The sequence below is a fragment of the Vicugna pacos genome, chromosome 12 (assembly GCF_048564905.1).
Source record: "Vicugna pacos chromosome 12, VicPac4, whole genome shotgun sequence".
Taxonomy (NCBI): domain Eukaryota; kingdom Metazoa; phylum Chordata; class Mammalia; order Artiodactyla; family Camelidae; genus Vicugna; species Vicugna pacos.
This window is the reverse complement of record NC_132998.1, coordinates 538330-562347: the sequence shown is the minus strand read 5'-3', so window position 1 is coordinate 562347 and position 24018 is coordinate 538330. Positions and strand designations below refer to the sequence as shown.

Below are 24018 nucleotides of genomic sequence, written 5' to 3'. Positions count from 1 at the left end.
CCAATCTAGCAGATTTTGTCTATTTATTAAAAAATACTTGAGGACAAAACCTGGCTTCTTTACTGAGTCCGGCCGCCTCCTGCCCAGGGTCTGCAGGAGAAGGCAGATTTTCTCTGCACACACACAGCTCAGGACAAAGGTGGTGACGGGAGGGAGTGCTGGGGGCCTGGCACAGACACACGTATCATGACTTGTGTGACCAGGTCCTGGGGCACTTGAGTGTGGTCTCAGAAAGAGGAAAGGGCAGCTGTCCTGGGGTGGGTGGGCAAAAACTGGGAGACCCAGTCCAGGAATTTGCAGCTAGGGGTACGGCAGGGTGTAAGTGCTCCCTCCCCGCGGTCAGGGGAGCAATAGCGCTTTTCCACTGAAGAAGGAAGGGTTGGAGATTCCCCTGGCAGAGGTGGGGGTAAGGGTGGGGGGATGGCTTCTCTCTGCCCAGATCCTCTCAGGAGAAGGCAGACTCAGCAGATGGGTGGGATCATTCCGACCGCAGGCAGGATTTGGGGAAGGCTTACTTCACGGCCTTCCCCATGATGTGCGGCCCAACAGGCAACCACTTTAAGGGAGGGGGCTGTCGTTCCATTTGGAGTTCAGAGAACTGGGCACTTTCCAGATCTTTCCAGGTCTCTCTGGTGAGGCGGCAGCCATCCCCGATGTGCTTCCAGGTGGGCTCGGCAACTTGCTGCCACAGGAAGGCCCAGCTCCCACGCGGCTCAGCCACGTGCTCCCAGAAAAAGAACAATCCTCCCTGGGAGAGAAGAGCGTGTCACTCACCTGCTCCTCCCGCCGCCTGCCTCTAACCTCACCTCCGTCCCGCCGGCCATGCCTGCCCGAAACCTCTTGGTGAAGAGGGACGTGCTGGTCTTCAAGTTCGGGGAGCAAACCGTCCTGCTCCGTGACGCCTCCTGCGCCCCGGCTCCGGCTGCCCGCCCAGAGCATGTGACGAGCCTCCCGTGACTGAGTGGAGACGACTGGTGAGACATTCTCAAAGGGCAGCCAGAAGGACAGCATAACCGAGGGCAGACAGATGGGCAGGCGGAGAACCAGGAGCATAGGTTTCGCTGGATACAGAGATGCTCGCCCAGAGCCCCCTCCCGAGAGCCAGACACATGTGTCCTGGACATCTCAGCCAGCATTTCAGAGAAAACTTGCACTGGGCTTCTGATTAAACTGGGCTTCCTCCAGCTCTTCGCTCCTCGCTGTGCCTTCCCTAGGTGATCTCATACACCTCTGTGCTTGGAATTTACCAGCTAAACCTGGTGACTTCCAAATCTGTATCTCCAGGCTCCCTCTTTTTCTGACTTCCAGATCTGGACTTCCAACTGCCTCTGGGTTCTCTCTGCCGCCATGTCACCTCAGACCTAAAGAGTTCAAAACAGGTTTCTCCTGTCTTGCAAAAGGCATTTCCCTCTACCGTCCCTCACTCCATCAGCTGCTCATGCCAAAAACCTGGAAACTGTCCTAAACTCCTTTCTCTCCACACCCAGTTCCCAATCTTACTGGGATTCTACTGCCTCTATTAGCTCTACCTGGAACACTGTCAGTTGCCCCACTCCCTCCAGCCCCTGCTCAATCCCTCGGATCTCAACGTAAGCATCCCATTCTTAGGTGTCCTCCCCTCTTCCCCGACTTCACTGGGTGGCTCCCTTGTGGGCTTCCTCATCCAGCCCTGGTCATGTTTCCTGCTCACCAGCAGATGGGGGCGGACGGGTGTGAGATGCACTAGTTCACAGGATTCCCCCTCCTGGGCGGCCGGTGCTAAGTTTGCTGCCCCGCACCCATACCCTTCCCCCTCTGCTCACCGGCCTCAGCACTCTCTGGACCTCCTGCAGGACCTTCCTCGGGCTCTGCACTGAGCAGAGCACCAAGGTGCAGACCACCACGTCCATGGAGCCATCGGCCAGCTGCTTCATGTCCTCTCCGAAAGCCACCACAAACCGTTCATATTCGAGATGTCTATTCTCGGCCATACTTTTTGTTAGGAACTTCTCAAAGTTGGGGTTCGGGTCCAGGCAGGTGATCCTGCAGCCAGATGGGTAGAACTGGAAGTTGGCACCAGTGCCGCAGCCCAGCTCCAGCAGGGCCACCTTGCCCGAGGCCCCCGCAAGCCCCTTTATCTGGCTGAAGAGCTCCCGCTTCTTGCCCTCCATCTTGCGGTTGGTCTTGGCCGCCAGCACGGCCATCAGGTAGGGGAAATAGCTCTTGCACAGGGGCTCCCAGAAGCCCAGCAGAGCCATGATGTGCAGGGGCAGGGTCAGGAGCAGCACCAGCAGCTGCAGGAGCCGGACCAGGGCGTCCATGGCAGCCTGGCTCGGAGCAGTGCTTCGCAGGGGCCCAGTCTTCCTGCTCTACCCGGCCGCTGCAGACGCGCGTCTCTTTTTGCCCGGCGGTAGGACTTTGCTCCCTGTCTCCTACTTGGCAGTTTCCTCCTCGCAGGGTGGAGTGGATCTGTGAAATCCCTCCAGTAGGCACAGGTCCCAAGCCCCAACAAGCTCTTCAGCAGATTTTACGGGAGGCGAAGGAACAGGTGGCGCCAGTGTGTCCTGAGATCGGGGCGCTCTGCCCACTTGAAGAGGATGGTGTGTGCTGAGCATCTCAGAAGGGAGAGAAGGGGGAGGGGGGTATGTCTCTGATCACAGTTTGCGGGGGTCAAGTGCCCAGGCAGAGCTGACACAAGCCAGCCCGCCCTGGCCTGATTCCATCCTCAGGTTCTGCTCGGTTTATGCAAGCTGGAAGTTCTGGTTGGGTGCCACTGGCACACCCCCAGGGCTTTGTAAACGGTAACCTGCCTCTGCCCCAGATACAAGCCAAACACAGAGAAGAATGTGTCTTAACCAGGGAGTGGGGGTGGGAGTGATGGGGGTGGGAAGGGTAGGGGTGTGGGGGTGGGGGGTTGTCACAGGACTTTTCTGCTGGGCAGTGGCACAGGGGCCACTCAGGCTCCAGCGGCACAGTGCAGGAGACGCCTTCCTGAAATAGTTCATCCTCGCCTGACTCAGGGTTTGTACCCAGACCTCTTCTCTGGGGCCCCCAACGGCCGGGATGGTGACATCAGTGGGTTTGACCGGTAGGACAGAGGCAGTGGACTTTGAGCTTCCGTCCCAATCAGGGACTTCGTTTAATCTCAGTCCTTCCCCAGAGGTCATCAGTGGCCCTGGAGAATGGTCCTTGTGAGATTTTAGATTGTTATAATCCCCCTCTTGTATAATGCTAATGCATAATGGTGAAGGAAATTTTACTTAAAGAAAATCAACAACTTGGCATTCATTTTATTGCTGAATAGTATCCCATTTTGTGGATATACCACAAATTATATGTCCATTCAGCTGTGGATGGGCCTTTGGGTTGTGTCCAGTTTTTGTCTATTACAAACAGAGCTGCTACGGACATTTATATACGTGTCTTTGTGTGGACAAATGTTTGCATCACCTGCTTGTGGAATGGATATTTATTCGTTTATTTAAAATGTGTAACTATTCTTTTGTTTTGACTGTGTCATTGAATTTTGTTGTTGTGGTGGTGGTTACAGACACATAACATAAAACTTACCATCTTCACCATTTTAAGTGTACAATTCAGAGATATTAAGAACATTCACACTGTTGTGCAGCCACCACCACCATCCATCCCCTTAACTCTTTTTATCTTGTAAAATGGAAACTCTGTGAAACAGTAACTCTCCATCCTCTCCGCCCAAGCCCCTGGCAGCCACCATTATACTTTCCATCTTTGTGATTCTGACTGCTCGAAGTACCTCATTTAAGTGGAATGATGCTGTGTTTATCTTCTCGTGACTGGCTTATTTCACTTAGCATAACGTCCTCAAGCATTGCAGCATATTGAAGAATTTCTTCCTTTTTCAGGCTGAATAATGTTTTGTTATGTATATACACCACTTTTGCTTACTCATTCATCTACCATTGGACACTTGGGTCGCGTCCATGCTTTAGCTACCGTCAGTCATGCTGCTCTGCACGTGGGTGTACAAATGTCTGTCTGAGACACTTCTTTCAATTCTTTTAAAGAGCATGTACCTAGAAGTGGAATTGTTGGATCATATGGCTTTTTTTTTTTTTGGTATTCTATTTTTGATTTTTCTGAGGAACCACGGTACTGTTTTCCACAGCGGCTGTACCATTTTATATTCCTACCAACAGTGAACAAGAATTCTGATTTCTCCACATCTTTGCCAACACTTGTTGTTTCCTGTTTGTTTTTTTTTTTTCTTTTGATAGCAGACATCTTGATGGGTTTGAAGTGATATTTCATTGTAGTTTTTTAAAACTTATTTGTTTATTTATTAGTGGGGGAGGTAATTAGGTTTGTTTGTTTATTTATTTGGTGGAGGTACTGGGGATTGAACCTGGGATGCTAAGCAGGCACTCTAACCACTGAGCTATACCCTCCCCTCTCACTGTGGTTTTGATTAGCATTTCCTTAAAGCTTACTGATGTTGAGCATCTAGCATCTTTTCATATGCTTATTGGCCATTCGTATACCTTCTCTGGAGAAACTTCTATTCAGGTCTTTTCCCTAGTTTTGAATTGGGTTGTTTGTTTTTGTTTTTGAGTTTTAGGAGTTTTCCATGTATTCTGGATAATAAGCCAGTAACATTTATGATTTGCCTTTTTACTCTGTGGATAGTGTCATTTGATGTACAAAATTTTAAAAATTTCACAAAGTCCAATTTGCCTATTTTTCCTTTTGTTACCTGTGCTTTTAGTGTCTTACCCAAGAAATCATTGCCAAATCCAATGTCCTGAAGATTTTGTCTTGTTTTTTCCTAAGTTTTATTGATTTAGGTCTTACATTTAGGTCCTTGATCCATTCTGAGTTAATTGTGTGTGTGTGTGTGTGTGTGTGGAGTTAGGTAAGGGTCTAACTTCATTCTTTTGCATGTGGATATCCAATTTTCCCAGCACCATTGGTTGAAAAGACCGCCGTTTCCAAATTGAATGGTCTTAGCACCCGTGTCAAAAATCATTTGACCATACAGTTGAGGGTGTATTTTGGGGCTCTCTACTCTATTCCATTGGTCTATACATCTGTCTTTATTCCAATATTATAGTATTTTTTTCTTTCATTTAATTGAAGTATAGTTGATTTACAAAGTGTTAGTTTCCAGTGTACAGCAAAGTGATTCAGTTATGCATATCTATATATCTAGCTACCTACATATCTATTTCTCTGTCTATTCTTTTTCAGATTCTTTCCCATTACAGGTTATCACAAGGTAATGAATATAGTTCTCTGTGCTATACAGTAGGTCCTTGCTCTTTATCTGCTTGATATATAGTAGTGTGTATATGTAAATTCCAAACTCCTAATTTATCCTCCCTCCCACCCACCATGGAGTTTTGATTACTGTAGCTTTACGGTAGATTTTGAAATCAGGAAGTGAGAGTGTTCCATTTTCAGGTTTTTTTTTTCAAGATTGTTTTTGCTATTTGGGGTCCCTTGAGATCCCATATGAATTTTAGGTGAGTTTTTCTATTTCTGCAAAAAATATCACTGGGATTTTGCATTGAATCTACAGATCACTTTAGGTTGTGTTATTGACATTTGAACTATGTAAGTTTTCTAATCGATGAATTTGGGATGTATTTCCATTTATTTATGTCTAATTTCTTTTGACAAAGTTTTGTAGTTTCATTGTACAAGTCTTTAACTCCCTGGTTAAATTAATTCTTAAGTATTTTATTCTTTTTGATACTGCTGTAAATGGAATTGTTTTCAGATTGCTCATTGTTTGTGTATAGAAATGCAACTGACTTTTGTCACTGCCACTTTGCTGAATTTATTTATTAGTTTTAACAGTTTTTTCCTGGAGGAATCTTTAGGGTTTTCTACATGTAAGGTCAAATCATCTGCAAACAGAGATAATTTTACTTCTTTTCCAATGTGGATGTTTTTAAAGCAGGCTTCCTCTTGTTCCTTATCTTCAAGGAAAAGGTTTCTTTCTTTTACCATTGAGTATGATGCTTGTTGTGAGCATTTTATTAGGATTGTATTAACTATAGTTTAGAGAGAACTGACATATCTTTACTTTTTTTTAACTTGTGAGATATCTTTTTATACAAGAGTATATCTTTCCAAGTATTCACATCTTGTGTCCCCTCAGCAGCATTTCAAAGACATTGAACATGTCTTTGTTGATTTCTAGTTATTTTACTTTTTTGGTTAATATAATTGGTTGCTATTTGCATATGTGTAACATCCTTTTTGATTTCTGTATATCCATTTTGTACCAAGTCATCTCACTGAATTCCCTCATTGTTTACAATAATTGTTTCTATTTAATTCTTTGGATATTCTGGGCATAAAATAATCTGTGCAAATAAAGGTAATTTTACTTCTTCCTTTCTAATTTTTATATCTTTTCTTTCTTTCTTTTGCTTATTTGCTTTAACTAATGCCTTCAGAACAATGTTAAATAGTAGTTTGGATACTAAATTCTTTTTCTTGCTCTTGAGATTAATGGGAATATGTCAGTGCTTTCCCCGGATTATAACTATTTTCTCTTAGCCTTTCACCCGCCTTTTTATACTTTGCACTATATTGCTGGGACTAGGAGTCTGCAAACTACATTTACTTGGCTTTCGTCCTTGTGAGTTCTGCCAATGGTAAGCATTTGAGGGAGATCAGACTGTGGGAGGCACAGGGCATCTTCCTGCTTCCAGCTGGACAGCGTGGCAGTTGCTGGTAGTGGCGGTTCTGTAGCAGCAGTGAAGGTGGGTGAGTCAAGGCTCCATCAGACTGACCCAAAGGCTGCAGTTTTTCAGCAATTCCAGCTCTGCCCTCTTTGGCAGATGGAGAACACGTGACAGTGTTGGCGACAGGACAGCAGCGGGGGTTTGTGGGATCCAGCTCAGGGCTGTACGCAGCTGGTGATCTGTATTTCGTTTATGCAGCGGTCAGTTGATGTTCACTTGGGTTGCTACCACTTTTTGGGTATTATGAACAGTGCTGCTGTGGATTCTAATCTTAGTTTTATCTTCTCTCTCTCCTAAGTCATCAATCTCTACCTCTTCATGGATCTTTCATCATACTAATATGCTTTCACATATGTCAGGTTAACAGAAACTCAACTCTCGGGGGGAGGGTACAGCTCAGTGGTAGAGCACATGCTTAGCGTGCACCAGGTCCTGGTTCAGTCCCCAGTACCTCCTTTAAAAACAAACAAACAAACCTAATTACCTCCCCACCCCCACCAAATTGAAATTAACTCACTTAAAAAAAACTTCAACTCTCTCTTGACTCCACATCTCCCTTTGGCTACCAGCTCACTTTGTAGGTTGATGTTGGAGTCATACTTGCTGAGTCTGTACTCATGTTATCTCAGTTTCCTCGCCTCCCATGTACTTTTCCTCTCTCTGCAATACATTGCTCTAATAAAAACTGTTCTCATCAAGACCGTCAGTGATCTCCACATCGCCAGATCTAGTGGCTGTTCCCTGTTCTTGTCTTATTTGACCCCTTAACAGCTTCAGAAATGCTGGCTAATACTTCCCCCTTGGAAGTCCCATCTAGGCTACCCTAGCAACACAATCTTCTTTCCACACCATTCCCGCGGCGTTCCCTCTCAGACTCCCCACCACCCCTCCCTTTAAAGGTCTTTCTCATCTACTCAACCCTCTAAATTTTTGTTCCTTTGCATTTAACAATTTTGTCTATGTTTCAAAATCTGCTGTTTTTGCTAGTGAGTTCGCTCCACGATGCCAGGCAGCACATGTTCCTCCTCGTTGCTGTGTCCTCGGGGCCATTTCCAGTTTCTGTCTCAGGGACCACTCCACATAGCTTTATTGGATGGATGAATAAAAAGTCCATATCGTTGAGGGCCTGATATGCCGATCCAATGGATTTGGATCTTTTCCTGCAGGCGATGGGAACCAGTCATATGGTCTGATTGGCTTGTTGGAAACATCTGACAACTGATTTAAGGAAAAAAGACTGGAGGCTGGGACACCAGCTGAGTGATAATTTGTTATAGTCTGATGAAGGGATGGAACACCTATGGAACAATGGTGGTGGGGACAGACAGGAAGAGATTTATCTCAAGTGTTAAGAAGGTAGCACTGATAATTACTTTTTTCATTAAAAAATTCTTGTTAAAATATGCATAACACAAAAGTAACCATTTAAACCATTTTTAAGTGTATAGTTCAGTGGCATTAAGTTCATTCTTGTTGTGCAACCATCACCGTCATCCACCTCCAGAACTTTGTGCTCTTCCCACCTGAAAGTCTGTACCTATTAAACATTAAGTCCCCAGTAGCCTTTGGCAACCACCAAGCGTTTGTAATTCTTAGCAGATTACTTTAAGGCTTCTAACCTGGGTCGCTGGATTCAATTTATCAGAATAAGAGATTTGTTTTTGAAAGATGGTGGATTTGGTTTTGGCATGCTGGAGGTGATCTGTCCAGTGACCAGTTAAATATAGGAATTTGGAACTTTGAAGAACATTTTAGGCTGGAGATTTGAGACTCATTAGCTTAGAGGCTGGGTTTGGTCCTGAAACTCCAAACAAGCAAGCCTTCTTGTCCTCTCTGACTTGGGTGGAAACAGAAAATACCCCAAGCCAAGCGCTGGGAGCCCTTTGCCCTGTGTTATCCCCCTGTTGCCATGCAATAAAGCACTAGATCTTGCCATGCATTTCCAAATGCCTTCTAAATAGATGTTGAATCTGTCTCCTCTTTTCTTTTTTTTGGTGGAGGTACTGGGGATTGAACCCAGGCCTCGTGCATGCTAAGCACCCGCTCTGCCATTAAGCTATATCCTCCCCCGTCCCATCTTTCTCAGCCCAACCACCAGTGCTTTAGTTCAGGCCCAGGTCATCTGGTTTCTGGACCCTGAAAAAAGCTTCCTAATGGGTCCCCTTGTTTCTAGTTTTGGCACCTTGAAGTCCATTCTCCACACAGCCCCCAAACATGCTTTACCTAAAACCCAAACATGATCATCATGCCACACCTTTATTTAAAAATCGGAGTTGTTTCCTCGTTGTCCACAGGATGTAGCCCAAGCTCCTTAGCGTGGCAGACAAGGCCCTGTGTGACTGGCTCCCGGTGGAAACCTCAGCCTCTCCTCCGAGGCCTCCCCCCTTGCTGACTGTGGTCCGCCAGCCCGGAGTGTGCGCGGCTCCCTCCTCCCCGGCTGTTTCACGCCAGAGCCTGTGCCAGGCGGGGCCCCTGCACCTCACTTGGCTCACTCCTGGCCTTTGTTAGACTCAGCTCAGGCTCTTCGGTGCCCAGAAAGGCTTTCCTGATGACTCCCTGACCTGATGGGCTCTAGGCCTCTTCTCCCTCACACTATATACAGGCACTATATTCATACTCACTACATTGTGCGGAAATACCTGTTTATGTATCTGTCTCCCTTAATGGCCCGTTGAGCACAGGGACCATGTCTTATAGCTTCCTCTAGCCCCAACACAGGAATACTCGATGTCTGCAGAATGGATGAATGCTGTAAAGGAACCAGGTGCCTGAGTAGTAAATGAAACACACCTGTAGGAAACTATTAAGTGAAATGCAAAGTGGAATTGCATGTGATTAGCGCCAAGTATGCAGGGGCAGGCTCCGGACGCTGTGGGCGGGAGCGTTCTGTGAGGGAATGACTCCCTCCCCTTGGTGGAGATTAGGGCTCTTATTACTGTGAAGTGGGTTTTTTATTTTTTTTGTCCAATTTTGCAAAACTGCAGTGATTACTATTCTGGAATCTTTCTCCTCAAAGTGTGTTCCCTGGACCAGTGATGTTGGCTTCACCTGGGCATTTGTTAGAAATGCAGGGTCTTGGGCCCCACCCCAGAGCTGCTGAATCTGAATCTGCAATTTGAACAAGACCCCAGGTCATTCATATGTGCATCCATGTCTGAGATGCTCTCTCTGGAGAAACCATTTTGTTGGCTGGAGCTCCACTAGATGGAGTTGTGAGCTCAGGGTCCTTGGTCCCTCTCGTTCCTCTGGGAGGCAGTGCTCTGTGTGGCTGGCTGGAGGTTCCAGGGCCTGACTTCAAGGGGTGGGTGGTGGCAAAGGACTCAATCTAGCAGCTGTGCCCAGGTGGGCAGGTCTGCAGACGCAGCCCCTCACAGGCAGGGTCAAGCAGGAGCTGCCGGGGGCCTGGGACTGGCTTCGGCTGTATCGGCCCCAACGGAGTCCAGCAGGATAAGGCAGGGGCGGTGTGGCAGGAGGTGGACCTGGATGGAACTGGTAGGCGAGACAGGCAGAGGCCTGGTCAGTGAGCGTGGGTCAAGGCTGGAGGATCAGATGAGACAGTTCCTGGGACTGGGGCCAGGGCTGGGGTCGGGCCCTCAGCTTCAGGAATGGGGTGAGGCTCAGGGCTGGAGTAAGGGTCAGAATGTCTGGTGTAAACATCGTTCCTGGTGATCCGAGGCAGCCTTTTCACCGTCTGAAGGCACAGCTGCGCTGAAACGCCTGCTCTGCGCCGCAGCTGGCCGGCTTTCAGCTTAGGTCTCCCCCGGTCCCAAGGACACTCGCAAGGCACGGGGAGGGGAGGGAAAGAAGAGTGTGTGTCTTCCGGTGACCCAACGTGCCCTTCCTGATCCGTAGGTTTGTTGTGTGACCTCTGCATGCACCCTCTTATGTTCAGATGCGGTGTTTGGTATTTCATAGCAAAAGTAATGGAAGCCACTGGATATGAGTTAGAATGGCAGCTATGACATGTGTTAAAATGTACTGAGATCTCTTTTTCCCTTCTGTCTGGGAGGAGGGTTGTGGATTGAAATTTGAAGGTGGCACCTGACCTGGGAGAGGCTGAGGAGCCCAGCAGAGTGAGTGTGGGCTTGGGAAGAAGGCACGTGTTCCTTAGGACAGTTATGTTAGGGTTATCATTTTTCAAGGAATAGCATCAAAATCTTAATATTGGGGAGAATATGTATTTTTTTTAGGAAACAAGTTTACTTTTTATTAAAATATAATCTTTAAAAAATTTTATTATAGTATAATTGATTTACAAATAATACTGTGTTTTAGGTGTACAGGAAAGTGATTCAGTTATATGTATTTTATGTATATATGTACATTTTTTCAGATTATTTTCTATCATATGTTATTCTAAGATATTGAATATAGTTCCCTGGGCTGTACAGTAAATCTTTGTTGCTTATCTATTTTATGCATAATTTGATCTGTTAATCCCATACTATTAATTTATCCCTTTCGCCTTTGGTAACGATGTTTGTTTTCTGTGTCTGTGAGTCTCTTTCTGTTTTGTATATATATTTGTTTGTATAATTTTTTGGAGGCCACGTGTAAGTGATATCATGTAACATTTGTCTTTCTCTGTTTGACTTATTTCACTTAGTATGATAATCTCTAGGTCTATCAATGTTGCTGCAAATGGCAGTATTTCATTTTTTATGGCTGCATAGTGTTCCATTATATATATAATGAACATTGGGGTGCATGCATCCTTTTGAATTAGAGTTTCTGTCCTTTCCAGATTCATGCCCATGAATGGGATTGCTAGATCAAATGGTAGCTCTATTTATATTTTTTAAAAGAAATCTCCATACTGTTTTCCATAGTGGCTGCACCAATTTACATTCCCATTAACAGTGTAGGAATCTCCACACCCTCTCCAGCATTTATTATTTGTAAAATTTTTAATGATGGCCATTCTGACAGGTGTGAGGGGTGATACTTCATTAGTTTTGGTTTGCATTTTCTAGTAATTATTGATGTTAAGCATCTTTTCATGTTCCTGTTGGCCATGTATATATCTTCTTTGGAGAAACGTCTATTGAGGTCTTCTGCTTGTGTTTTGATTGGGTTGTTCTTTTGAAATTGAGTTGTATGAACTGTTTGTATATTTAAGGCTTTGTGGGTCACATCTGTTTGGGTTTTTGTTGTTGTTGTTGTTGTTGTTGTTGGGGGACGTATTTAGGTTTATTTATTCATTTATTTTTAGAGGAGGTACTGAGGATTGAACCCAGGACCTCATGTGTATTAAGCATGTGCTCTACCACTTGAGCTACACCCTCTCCCCCTGGGTCGCATCGTTTGCAAATATTTTCTCCCATTCCATAGGTTGTCTTTTCATTTTGTGGATGGTTTCTTTTGCTGTGTAAAAGCTTTCAAGTTTGATTAAATCCATTTGTTTGATCTAAGAAAATACTGCTACGATTTACTGTCTCACAATGTTTTGCCTACGTTCTCTTTTAGGACTTTCATGGTGTCATGTCAGATTTAAGTCTTCAATCCATTTTGAGTTTATTTTTGTATATGGTGTGAGGGAGTGTTCCAACTCCACTGATTTACATGCGACTGTCCAGCTTTCCCTACGCCACTTGCTGAAGAGACTGTCTTTTTTCCATTGCAGTATATGCTTTCTCAATATGAAATCAGAATTTATGGACTTGGGAGAAAGAGTAATCCCTGCTATGGTGAGACGTGCTGGCTTTTTAGATAACTTGTGGGGAAACTGGCTACAGCACACAACATCTACTCCGTTTATGAAATCAGAGAGCTCCTCTCCACTTTGGATCTGGTAAAATCTGGACAGAGGAAAACTTCTGTTAGCTTTTGGCTAAAATCTGAAGCTTGAACATGGGTTGATAAAGAAGGCTCCACAAGAAACCCTTTCTATCTTAAGATCTAGGTCTACAAGGGCTCCTTTGCTCGTGTGATGCAGGGAAATGAGTTATTTAGATAAAGCAGCATGTCTAGTCCTTTTATTCTCGACCGCTCTGCCATAGTTCCCCGGCCAGACAGCAAGGAATGGTGCAGATCTCCACTGTGGCACCGGGAGTGACTTTTGCCCCTGGGGAGGACTGGGGGAGGGCAGGAGGATGCTGGCAGGGGCTGAGATATGGCTGTGGGTGGGGTAGGATGCACTTGTCCCCACCTCCTTGGGTTTGCTGGGAGGAGCCACCACGTTGATCTACTGAGCTGCAGGTGCTCTCCTGGCAAGAGAGAACTTGAGGTTGATTTATCCGAATTCTCATTCCCTTCCTCCCATGGGGGCAAAGAAATCGCCAGCAGGACAGAAAACAAGGGTCGTGTCACTCCGGCAACCGGGTGAGCTTATTGACCTGGGCTTTGCATTCGCGACGGGCTCAGCTGTAGACTGCTGTTACTGCTACACAAGGTCGCCGTGCCTTTGTATTTACTGGCTGTATTCAAAGTTTGGGTGGTTAAAAAAATACCTAAAATACAACAACATTTTAGTAACTCTGTTCTGGCATTTCTTCATTTCCTAATATACCCACAGTCTGAAAAGTGAGAGACTAGTCCTCTGTCACCCTCTGGGGGGGCCTTGCCTGCCACATGCAGGTTGTAGACAGAAAGTGCAATCATTTGTGACAATTGTAGAAAGTTAACTTCTGGTTCTGTATGTCCTGAACCATGGTCAAAATTGCATTTCCTTTTTCAAGAAAGGCACTAAAAACAATGGAAAAAAGTATTCATATCACAAAAACTTGTGACCTCGCTCCTCACCCAAGCAGCGCCAGTCCTGCTTGGCTCCTGAGGCGGCCCCAGAGAGCTGACCCCCAGAGAGCTGTCACGGGTTGACCTTTCTGGGAGATCCCCGGAAAAGCCCGCTCGCAGGGCTTGTCCTCATTTGGTCAGTGAGGAGAGCCCTATCCTCAGGGCACTGGTCAGTCAGCGACACTCGTGCTCAGGGCTGCACACCCCTCACTTCCGGGGGAACTGAGGCTGCGCATGAGCAGAAGGGAGGGTTAAGGCCGAGCTGGAAACTGCTCCAGCCCACGGAACAGCCCCTCGGAAGGGCTGGGACACGTAATGGTCAGAGGCATGTAAGGAAATTGCTCTTCAGTTATTAGCTGACCCCTAAGCTAGCCAAGTGGCCTCACATGGCACAGAATACAGACTTTATAGAATTACTTCTGGAAAGTCACACAAACGAACAGCAGCAGCAGCAGCAACAAACGGCAACACTAATCCTTGAGGGGATGACACTCTGAGCTCCAGGGCTGCTGTGTATATTATTTAAAATGTCGAGTTTAACAAAATATTGTGAGACATGCAAAAAAATGGCCCATATACAGGGGAAAAAAAGTGATCAAAGGATGTTCCCCCAGGAAGGCCAAACACTGGACTTTCTAGACAGAGAGCACTCCCTTACAATCCTTTTTTCCCCCCTGTAAGTTTGGTGGTGATGTCCCATCTTTCATTCCTCATTTTAATACTTTGATTCTATCTTGTTCAATCTAGCTAGAAGTCTGTCGATTTTGTCTTTTCAAAGACAACTTTTTGTCTTGATCTTCTCAATGTTGTTTTTCATTCCCTATTTCATTTATTTCCACTTAATGTCTATGATTTCCTTCATGATATATTGAATCTCTCATCATTACAAGAGCCTTCTTTATCTCTAGTATTAACTTGCGTCTTAAACCCTTTTGTCTGATGTTAGTACAGCCACCCAACAACAGAGCCTCAAAACACAGGAGACAAATCCAGACAGAACTGAAGGGAGAAACAGCCGATCAGCGGTGACAGCTGGAGGCTCTGACACTCTGCTCTCATTACTGGAAGCTGAACAAGAAAACAGGAGAGAGACCAGAGCAACACTGTAAACCGACAAGACCTAACAGACACCTGCAGACTGCGTCCCCCAGCAGCAGAACACATTCTTCTCAGGTGCACATGAAACAGCCTCCAGAACAGACCACACAGTAAGCCAGAAATAAGGTTCAATCAATTTAAAAGGATTAAAATTATACAAAGTGTCTTCTCTGACCACAATGGAATTAAATAAATCTATAACAGAAGGAAATTTGGGAAATTCACAAATATGTGGAAATTAAACAATATGTTCCTAAATAACTAATGTGCCAAAGAAGGGAATTTATAGATGTAAACACCTGTACATTGAACTTCATCAAAATTAAAACCTTTTGTGCTTCTAGGGGCACCATCAATGAAGTGAAAAGACAACCTATATAATAGGAGAAAACATTTGCAAACCATTATCTGATAAGAGACTTGTATCCCAGATTTATAAAGAAGTCTTATAACTGAACAATAAAAAAGCTAAATAACCCAATTGAAAAATGGGAAAAGGATTAAAAGACATTTCTCCAAAGAAGATAAACAAATGGTTAATAAACACACACAACAGGCTCAACATCATTACTCACTAGGGAAATGAAAATCAAAACGACGAGATACCACTTCATACCCACTAGGATGACTGAAATAAAAAATAAAGAAAATAGTGAGATGGATGTGGAGAAATTAGAACTATCATTCATTGGTGCAGGTATTTTGGAAGACTGGCAACTGGTCAAAATATTAATCTACCACACCAACAATTCCATTCCCAGGTATATGCCCAAGAGAACTGAAAACACATCTCCACTCAAAAATTTGTGCATGAACGTTTATGGCAGGGTTATTCACAGTAGTCCCAAAGTAAACAAACCAACCCCCTTAAAACTGATGAATGGATAAATAAAACATGATACATCCATACAGTGGAGCATTATGTGCCAATAAAAAGGATATAAATACTGATGCATCTACAACGTGGATGAACCTGGAAAACGTCAGGCTACGTGGAAGAAGTCAGGCCCAGAAGACCACATACTACATGACTCTATTCATGTGAAACGTCCAGAAGAGGCAAACCATGGAGGAGACACTAGGGGGAGGGACGAATGGGAAGTGACTGCTAAGGGGTAAGGAGTTACTTTTTGAAGTGATAAAATTGTTCTAAAATTAGATAGTGGTGACGGTTACAGAGTCCTGTGAATATTCTAAAACCCACTGAACTGCGTACTTTACATGAGTGGATTTTAAGGGAAGGGTGTAGCTCAGTGGTAGTGTGTGCTCAGCATGCATGAGGTTCTGGGTTCAATCCCCAATACCTCCTCTTAAAATAAATAAATAAACCTAATTACTAACCCCCCCCAAAAAACCCTAAAAAATGAGGGGATTTTAGGGTACATAGATTATACTCATAAAGCTGTACAAAATAATAAAAATGCAACCAAGTTCGTCTTTGCTGCTCCATATTAAAAAGGAAATAAAAGGAATGATTTCTACCCTTGGATCAGTGGTTCTCAACTGGGGGTGATCTTGTCCCCCGAGGGACGTCTGGATACTGCTGACTGCCCTGCAAGGCGAGAACAGCCCCCATAACAAAGGATGATCTGGCTCCAAACATCAGTCACACCGAGACGGGGCGCTCCTGCCCAGATGCGGCTCCGGCAGGACAGAGCAGGGCACGCGCTGCCTCCCATCGCCCCCACAGCTGCTGAGGTCCTCTGGTGCGACGGCATCCCCTGGGTCGAGGACCATTATGAGAAGCCATCCCAGGAAACTCACTTTTAAGGCAACGGTAAGGACGTGAGGCACAGTCGTCTCTCTAGGGGTGTCCTTGGGAGAACCTTCTGTCCGGTCTTGGCTCCGAGAATGGCTGTCCTGCCCTGAGCAGCCTGTCTCTGCTTTGTCTCACGGACACCGTGAACTCTGGGCCTGACCACACTCTCCTTTTTGGGTTCGCTGTTGAGCCAAGCTTGTAGCCCACCCTTAGGAAGGGCGTAGGTCTTGTATTTTGCCTTTTTAAGTTTTATTTCTGGTTCCATTTTATACCCCTAATTTCTTTTTCCTTTTTTAAGATTTATTTTCTTTCTCTTTATTTCCTTTGTTCCTACTTTTAATTTTTACCATCTTTTTGTTTTGTCTCGTTGACACGTCTTGGGTCAGCTACTTACACTGTTCAGCGAAAAACAAGGCACGACTTCGACACGTGTAAATGGCGAGTCTCAGCGCTGGGAGGGGAGTGGGAGGCAGGAGAGGCAGTTTATCGGGCAGAGTTGGGGGGTGTGATGGAGGCAGTGAGGGAGCCCAGTGACCTCCCCATGGGGTGCCCTGGTTCCTGCTCCAGAAGCCCGGCTGGGGGTGCGGGGGGCAGGGGGTGATGGAGTCAGGGGACCCTCGGGGGAGGCCGGCTGTTCCTGGGCTGCTGTGTAGGACACTGTGGCCTCTTGGTGCTGGAAGGAGCTGCGCTTTCAGAGGATAAGTCACAGACGTGGGGACAGAGCTGGTAGGAGAGGGGCCCCCGAGACGGGCAGGACTGGGTGGTGTATCAGGGTGTCCTGGACCGGGAGCCAGGAACTTGGCTTCTTGGTCTGAAGTCCCGGCTCCACCCTCGTTGGCCAAGGGGCTTTGCAGCCACGTGGCTCCTTAGTTTTCCTGCCACTGAAACATGGTGGTCACGCTTGCGGGGCCTGTCTCTAGGGTTGATGTGAGGACCAAGTGAGATGATGAAAGGAAATTGCTGAAGTGCTCTATTCATTGCTAGGCTGAAAACTTTTTCTTTTCTTGTTTTTTTTTAGTGTTGTGGGACAAAAATAATGGAGGCGTTACTGCGGCTGTGATCGCCGCTGCACTTGGGGAGACGTGTCACTGGGAGCTCATTACTGTCGCGGGCGCCCTGGGGGTTCCAGCTCCACGGAGCAGGCCTGGGCGAGACCTGGCTGACCCTGGGGACCTAGGACTTACTCAGCAACCCTGGGGAGGAAGTTTTTGTTAGTCATTCAGTTGCGTGTGGACGTCTGCAAGAGAGTGCCGAGACTTTCAGAGCCGACGGGATCTCAGGGGCGAGGAGAGGCCGGCCTCCTGCCCAAGCTCTCTCTCCGGAGCTCTGGGCGCCCCGAGCGCTGCGCCCTGTGTCCTCCACGGAGGGAGCTCGGCCCGCGAGAGTCCAGAAGGGCTGGGGTTCAGGCACACGGATTTCCTGGCCTCACGTGGTTTTTGTTGTTGTTGTTTTCATGATCTCTGGGGTGGAGGCTGCTACAGTTCTAGTTTCCCGGGTCTAGTCCTGACGTTTTCAGCTGCAACATGGGACCAGCTTCATCTTTGGAGTTGGCTGACAGCCACGAGGCCCCTTTCTCTCATTTTCATGTTATTCTTCAGTTCGTTTTCTCTCTCCTTGGGTCCCCACAGGTTCCCCCATTAACACACACCCCAGATATTGCAGCCGACCAACTTCTGTTTTCACCTGAGTAAAAGTGTTCTTCGGAGGAAGGTCGCAGGATGTGACCAAGGAAGACGGCTCCTTGCCCTCGAGGCTGGGCTGGGGGGGCCTCCTAAACCTTCCCTCCACTCAAAGTAGTAACTTTCAAGGTACTCTTCCTTCAATCCTCTACTTTCTTCGACCTTGGTATCCTCTGGGTAATTTTCTTTGGCTTTGAAATCTTGCTGTCTTCCCAGACCAGGGTGGACATGGGCTGGTGAGCTCGGCTCCTCTGTCTCCCCCGAGCCACGTGACGTGACGCTGACCTTCGTCACACCCCAGACGTCGTGCTGAGCGCTTCTCCTACACTGTGTTACTTAATTCCTACAACAACCCGATGAGGCAGGAATTATCTTCGTTTTGCAGGTGAGAAGACCAAGTGTCTGAGAGCTTAAACCACGTGCCCACGGTCACACGCTTGTCCGTGGTGAAGCCTGGAGGCTAGCTGGGGAAGGGGTCAACGGCACACAGCTGAGGTAGAAGCGGCATTGGCCTTGGGGTCAGAGGCTTGGGTTCGCATCCTGGCTCGATCCTGACTAACGGGATCTCGGCAAGTCACACCCATCGCACCCCTTGGCCTCAGCCTTCTCATCTGCAAAGAGCTAATTAATTGGCTCACTAACTAGGCGGAGGATGAGAATTAGCCGCAGTGATTACCCAGCCTAGGGCTAGACTCAGCAGATGCTCGGGCCATGTCTGCGTCACAGGGCTGCGCACGTGTGGCAGGCAGCCCCTAGCTGGCCCCCAGACACACTGCCTCCTGATGCTCTGGCCCTCGTGCAATGCCCTCCCCTTGAGTAAATGGATACGTCACTTCTGTCATGTGGGGCTCACAACATGACAGGTGCCTTCCCTCTGTGTAAGGGAGGGGGAGAGAGAGAGGCTTTTTTTAACCTGGACCTTCTGGGTCTAGAAATAGGGACTTGCTTCTAACTGAGTGTGCAGGGCCGATCCATGTAGAGGCCCAGACAGTGAGTTCTGCTGCTGCGCGGGGGCATGGAGAAGGCTTCTTGGTTGAGGCAGGTCCTTTTTTGTGTCCCTGGGCTTCTTGTCCTGGGGGCAGCAGGGGGTGTGTGGCTTGAGCTCTGACTATTAATAGGATGTCTGACCATCTAGTGGCTTCTTGTGTCCCTCTGAGTCTTGCACACTGGACTTTTTGGCAGTAGGTCCCTGACACTACACCCACTGAAGCACCCTCCATCCCTCAGGGCCCCAGCTGTGGAACCTTGCCCCACCCACGGCCCCTTTCTTCCTTTAAACTCTTTCATCTCTGACTCTGACTTCAAGGCTCTGCAGAGGGACAGGTGCTGATCTGAGAAGGTCCTGGTACTGGTGGGGATTACCCTGGGGCTTTCTTGGCTACCCTTCCCACTGTAGGATGGTCCCTGCACACACACGTATGTAACACACAGGGACACATGCACACACATGCAGGCACACATGTGTGTACACAGAGCTGCAGTAGGACAGAGGCCCAGGGGCGGCACTGGACGAGGAGCCTGGAGACGGGGGCTCTAGCCCGGGCTCTGACCCTTGGTGACTGTGGAACAGCACATCTCCCTTCCATCTGTTTCCTCTTTTGTAACATGAAGGAATTAGAGCCGGTATTTCCAAGGCATCTTTTTCTGTGATTTAGATGAAGACATGTTATAGGGACACTCAGGGTGGGTGTTGGGTTTAGAGGCTGGGAGGGGGTTTATACTGTTCAGTTACACTGGCCCTGGGGACAGACTGTGTCTGAGTTCTGGCTCTGCTGCTGCCGGGCTGTATGACCTTGGACAAGACACTTCACCTCTCCCGTTTCATCAGTAGGGTGGGGTTAGTTAAACCTCATTGTGTCAGGATCAGGTGAAGTCATTTTTGCCACAGCGCCATGCACTGTGAGTGACGCGTGTTATTACTGGGCTCAGCTCTGCCTTAAAGTCACTGAGCAATCTTGTGGAAATGGAATGAGCTTTTCTAGACCTCAGTTTCCTCCTCTGTAGACTGGAGTTTGGACAAGTAGAAGATCTTCAAGGCCCCTTCCTTTCACCATCTCCTCACCCAGAGCTCAAATAGAGGGGATGACATTGAAAGTGGCTATTTAGAGATTCACCACACGGGGGCGATGAGATCCTATGCCTTGTATCCTTGCCACCATCCTTGGCGTCGTGACATCCCAGGGACGTCGGAAAATCTTCTCTACCTGTTCCTCCCACCTATTTGTGGTTGTGCTCTTTTTGGGACGGGGACAATTGCCTATATGAGGCCAGGCGCAAGCTCCTCTCAGGACAGGGACCAGATCCTTGCCCTCTTCCACACGGTTGTCACTCCCATGTTCAACCCTTTCGTCTACACTCTGAGGAACAAGGAGGTCACAGTGGCAGTGAGGCAGCTCACGAAGAGATACCTTTGGAGCTCTTGACCCCTCAGGTTCTTGGAGATAAGGGCCTGATCCTTGGGGATTCTCAAGGAGGAGGGGGCAGCTGGGGGCTGCAGCCTCGGGGGTCTGGTCCACTCGGTGTGGTCTGTGTAGGGGCCCCTGCCTGCCCAGCTCAAGGACCCAGGGCTCTGACATGCTGCTCAGAACTCAGCTTCTGGGGCCTGTTCTTACGGCCTTGACCTGACTTGTTTGCAGGTAGAAAGCTGGAGAGACAGGCACTTGAGGGGCGGTTGAGGAGGGAAGGCGCTGTGCCCGTCCTGTGTGATGACTGAGCAATTCTTGGTCTTCCCTATGGTTTGGGGCGCCTTCCTGGGCCTAAGATTCCTGGAGACACTGCTCTTCCTCCTTCTCTCAGAATCCTCACTGCAAAACTTTCTCTTTCACACAAGTCACCCCTGATATGACATGAGCGCCTTTGGTCCAGGTGGGAGGTCTGACCGGGGTAGGAATGGGGCAGGGAATAGGTGGTCTGGCTTTGGCCGTTCAGGTGCTGTGTCTTGCCCGATGCCGCTTTAGGTCTGGAAGCTTCTGTCTAGTCACTTTTCTCCTGACTTACAGCTCCTCTCCTGGGATCCCTGAGATGTTGATATTCTCTCCTGAGCTTCTTTCTCACCTGCAGCCTGGCTCGCTGGTCATCTTCTCGTGTGGCCCTAGGGTAGAAATGCACCTACATCTCTCGCCTCTGGCTCTGATCAATCAGAAGTGCTGATCTGGCCCCTAGACTCCCAAGATGATGGTTCTGTTTCTTGCAAACTGTCCACTCTTTCTACTTGGAGCCACCTTCATTTGCCTGCACCATTTTACTTTCCCTGGGAAGCCCATTCTTGCTTGTTCATAAACTCTCCCTTAGCAATAAGCTTCCAGGGGGAGAGGATAAGCAGGGAAATCACTCAAAAGGCACAATAAACGAGGGCCTTGAAAATCGCATTGATTTTCTTTTCCAATTTACAAAAGTAACACTGTTAATTGTAGAGAATTTTGCATTCAGAAGAAATGAAAATAACTATTAACATTTTGGTGTTAATTATGTCTGGTTTCCCTGTGTGTGTGTGTGTGTGTGTGTATGTGTACACACATATATACATATTTTTAAAAACTAAAAATGGGATGATATTGTCTAAATTGCTCATAACTTTTGTTTTCCACATTATTAAACTATATTGTAACATTAAGTAGGCTTCTAAAGCATCATTTTAATATCCATATAGTAGCCTACTATAGGAATGTACTAATTTTAAACAATCTTAACAGACTCACAGACATAGAAAACAAACTTATGGTTACCGGGGGGAAAGGACTTGGGGTTGTATAAAAAGGGAGTTGAGGATTCACAGATACCAACTACTGTATACAAAACAGATAAACAACAAGGTCCTACTGTACAGCACAGGGAACTGCATTCAATATCTTCTACTAGCCTATAATGAAAGAGAATATGAAAAGGAACATATACATATGTATAACTGAATCACTATGCTGTACACCAGAAACTAACACAACATTGTAAATTGACTATACTTCAAAAAAAAAACCAAAACCAAAAACTAAGGACGAACCCCACAATCTTCTATTATTAGAATTAAAATTTTTTGTTATAAATATTGCTGAGAGAGATGTCATTGCGCTCATATCTTGGTATGTTTATGCTTTTCTGAGCACCATCTTCTAGGAATGGAATTGTTGGGTGAAAACATATGCACAGTTTTAGAGCTTTTGAAACATATTACCAAACTGTCCTCCAAAAGAATTTTTATAGCTTTACAGTCCAACTGAGGGCAGTCCCATTTGCAGGGGAAGGAAATGGACTAAGAGTCAGGAAGGAGTTAGGGTTAGGGAGCCCGGGGAAGAGCAGGACTGGGGACATATGGGATATTTAATATTCTTGTAGTGCAGAAAAGACCTTACAAGGAGGACACAAACTCATTTACCCCCAGTCCACCAAGCACTGTGTGAGACATACTTGGACTGAGAGTGCAACGTGAGGCATCAAAGTTAGACTCAGGCAATGACTTCCCTATAGAGTTGGTATCTGAACAAGACAGGGGGAGAGGCTTTTTCCTCATTGTTGTGAGCTGAGGGCGGGGGCAGGAGGAGGACATGAAATCCGACTGGCTCGTCCCTAAGTGGGTTTGTGCGTCTCTCACCTGAGATGGTGACCATCAGTTCTGGAGGCTGAGGCTCCCTATTTATGGGGTCCCTAGACAGAGTTGCCAGGAAAATACTGGATGTTCAGTTAAATTTGAATTTCCGATAAACTACAAGTAATTATTTGGCATAAGTGTGTCCCATGAAATATTTGGCCAGAAGGATTTTGCACCACTTTATCTTTCTGGGGAAAGAAATGTTTGAAACACAGATACATTGAAAATTATTCATTATTCATGAGAAAATAAAATTTAACTATATGTCTTGTATTTTTATTTGCTAAATCTGGCAACTGTATCCCCAGGTGCTATTCAAGCAGGGCTGGAACTGCAGTTGGATGTGAGGACCTAAGCAGAAAGCTCTGATCACCTCCATTCAGGAAGAAGGAAACTACCTGGGAAATAGAGCAATTTCCCCTGATATGAGTCCTTTGTTGGACCAGAGACTCACTCTTGTTACTTGTGTGAATGTTGGCCATCCTATAAGTGCAAAAGAGGATATGGGAGGCTAGGGACGGAGGAGTCCATGTCTATCCTTGGGAATAAGGGGCATTAAAGAGTGGAATAGTGTCCCTTATTGTATTGGAAATTATAGGAGTGGGGAATATGGAGCTGCCTAAGAAAGGTTGACCAGAGGACTGGATACAGATGGCACTATGACACAGTGGTTTACAGCATGGCTGTGGTGCTAGGAGGCTCCAATATCGAATCCTTGGAGATTTCTTAACATTTTTCCTATCTTGGGAGTTTCTTACCATTTTTATGCCTGAATTTCCTAATCTGTAGAACAGCAGTTACAATAGTTTCTATGCTTCACAGAATAGTTGTGAGAATTTAATGTAGACCCTCTCCAGGCATTCTTTATTGCACTCTTAACATTATCGGAAATCAATTTGTTAATGGTTTCTCGTCTCTCACTACATGTCCCGTAAAGGCAGGGTTGCTGCTTGTCTTGTTTACCAGTGTTTTCCTAGTGCCTGGCACATACTAGATGTTCAAGAAATAGTTGTCGAATAGATTACAAAAAAAAAAAACTGCTTGGCAGTGCATGGCAAGTAGTGAAGCGGTAGTTACTTACGATTAATAGTAGGAGTGCTGCTGCTATCATTTGCGTTTCTATGAACTTCAGTGATAACTTTCATTGAGGTTTTTAGATGTCTTAAACACTTCGGGGCAGCGTAGGCCTGAGGCCGTTGGAGTAGACGCCTCTTCCCGGGACCGGGACCCGCGGCGGCCGGGTGAGCGGCCATGCGGGAGGGCGGGGGCGCGGGGCCCGCGAGCGGGGCGAGCAGGGCCGGGCGCGGAGGCTGTCGCGGGGCCGCGCGGGGTCGGGGGCGGGAGGCCGGCCTGCCGGGCGGGGGGGCGGGGCCGCGCGGAGTTGGGGGCGGGGGGGCGGGGCCTCGCGGAGTTGGGGGCGGGAGGCCGGCTTCTGGGCGCACGGGCCGCGGCCGC

General features: G+C 47.0%; 1 protein-coding gene across 2 annotated transcripts; it reads right to left on the bottom strand.

Moving 5' to 3' along the window:
• Nucleotides 1–37: 37 nt before the first annotated feature.
• Nucleotides 38–23828, bottom strand: LOC140685457 (thiol S-methyltransferase TMT1B). 2 transcript variants are annotated; one of them, XR_012078202.1, is made up of 4 exons: nucleotides 23645–23828; nucleotides 1803–2594; nucleotides 1248–1361; nucleotides 666–748 (listed from the first exon to the last, which is right to left on the bottom strand). XR_012078202.1 is itself a non-coding variant. In XM_072972423.1 (3 exons), exons 2-3 carry the CDS (start codon nucleotides 2298–2300, stop codon nucleotides 512–514), a joined length of 735 nt encoding a protein of 244 aa, XP_072828524.1. In that variant the 5' UTR covers nucleotides 2301–2594; nucleotides 23645–23828; the 3' UTR covers nucleotides 38–511. The 2 variants fall into 2 exon arrangements, 1 of the variants encoding a protein (XP_072828524.1); XM_072972423.1 differs by lacking the exon at nucleotides 1248–1361 and having other exon boundaries at nucleotides 38–748.
• Between the last annotated feature and the right edge of the window lie 190 nt (nucleotides 23829–24018).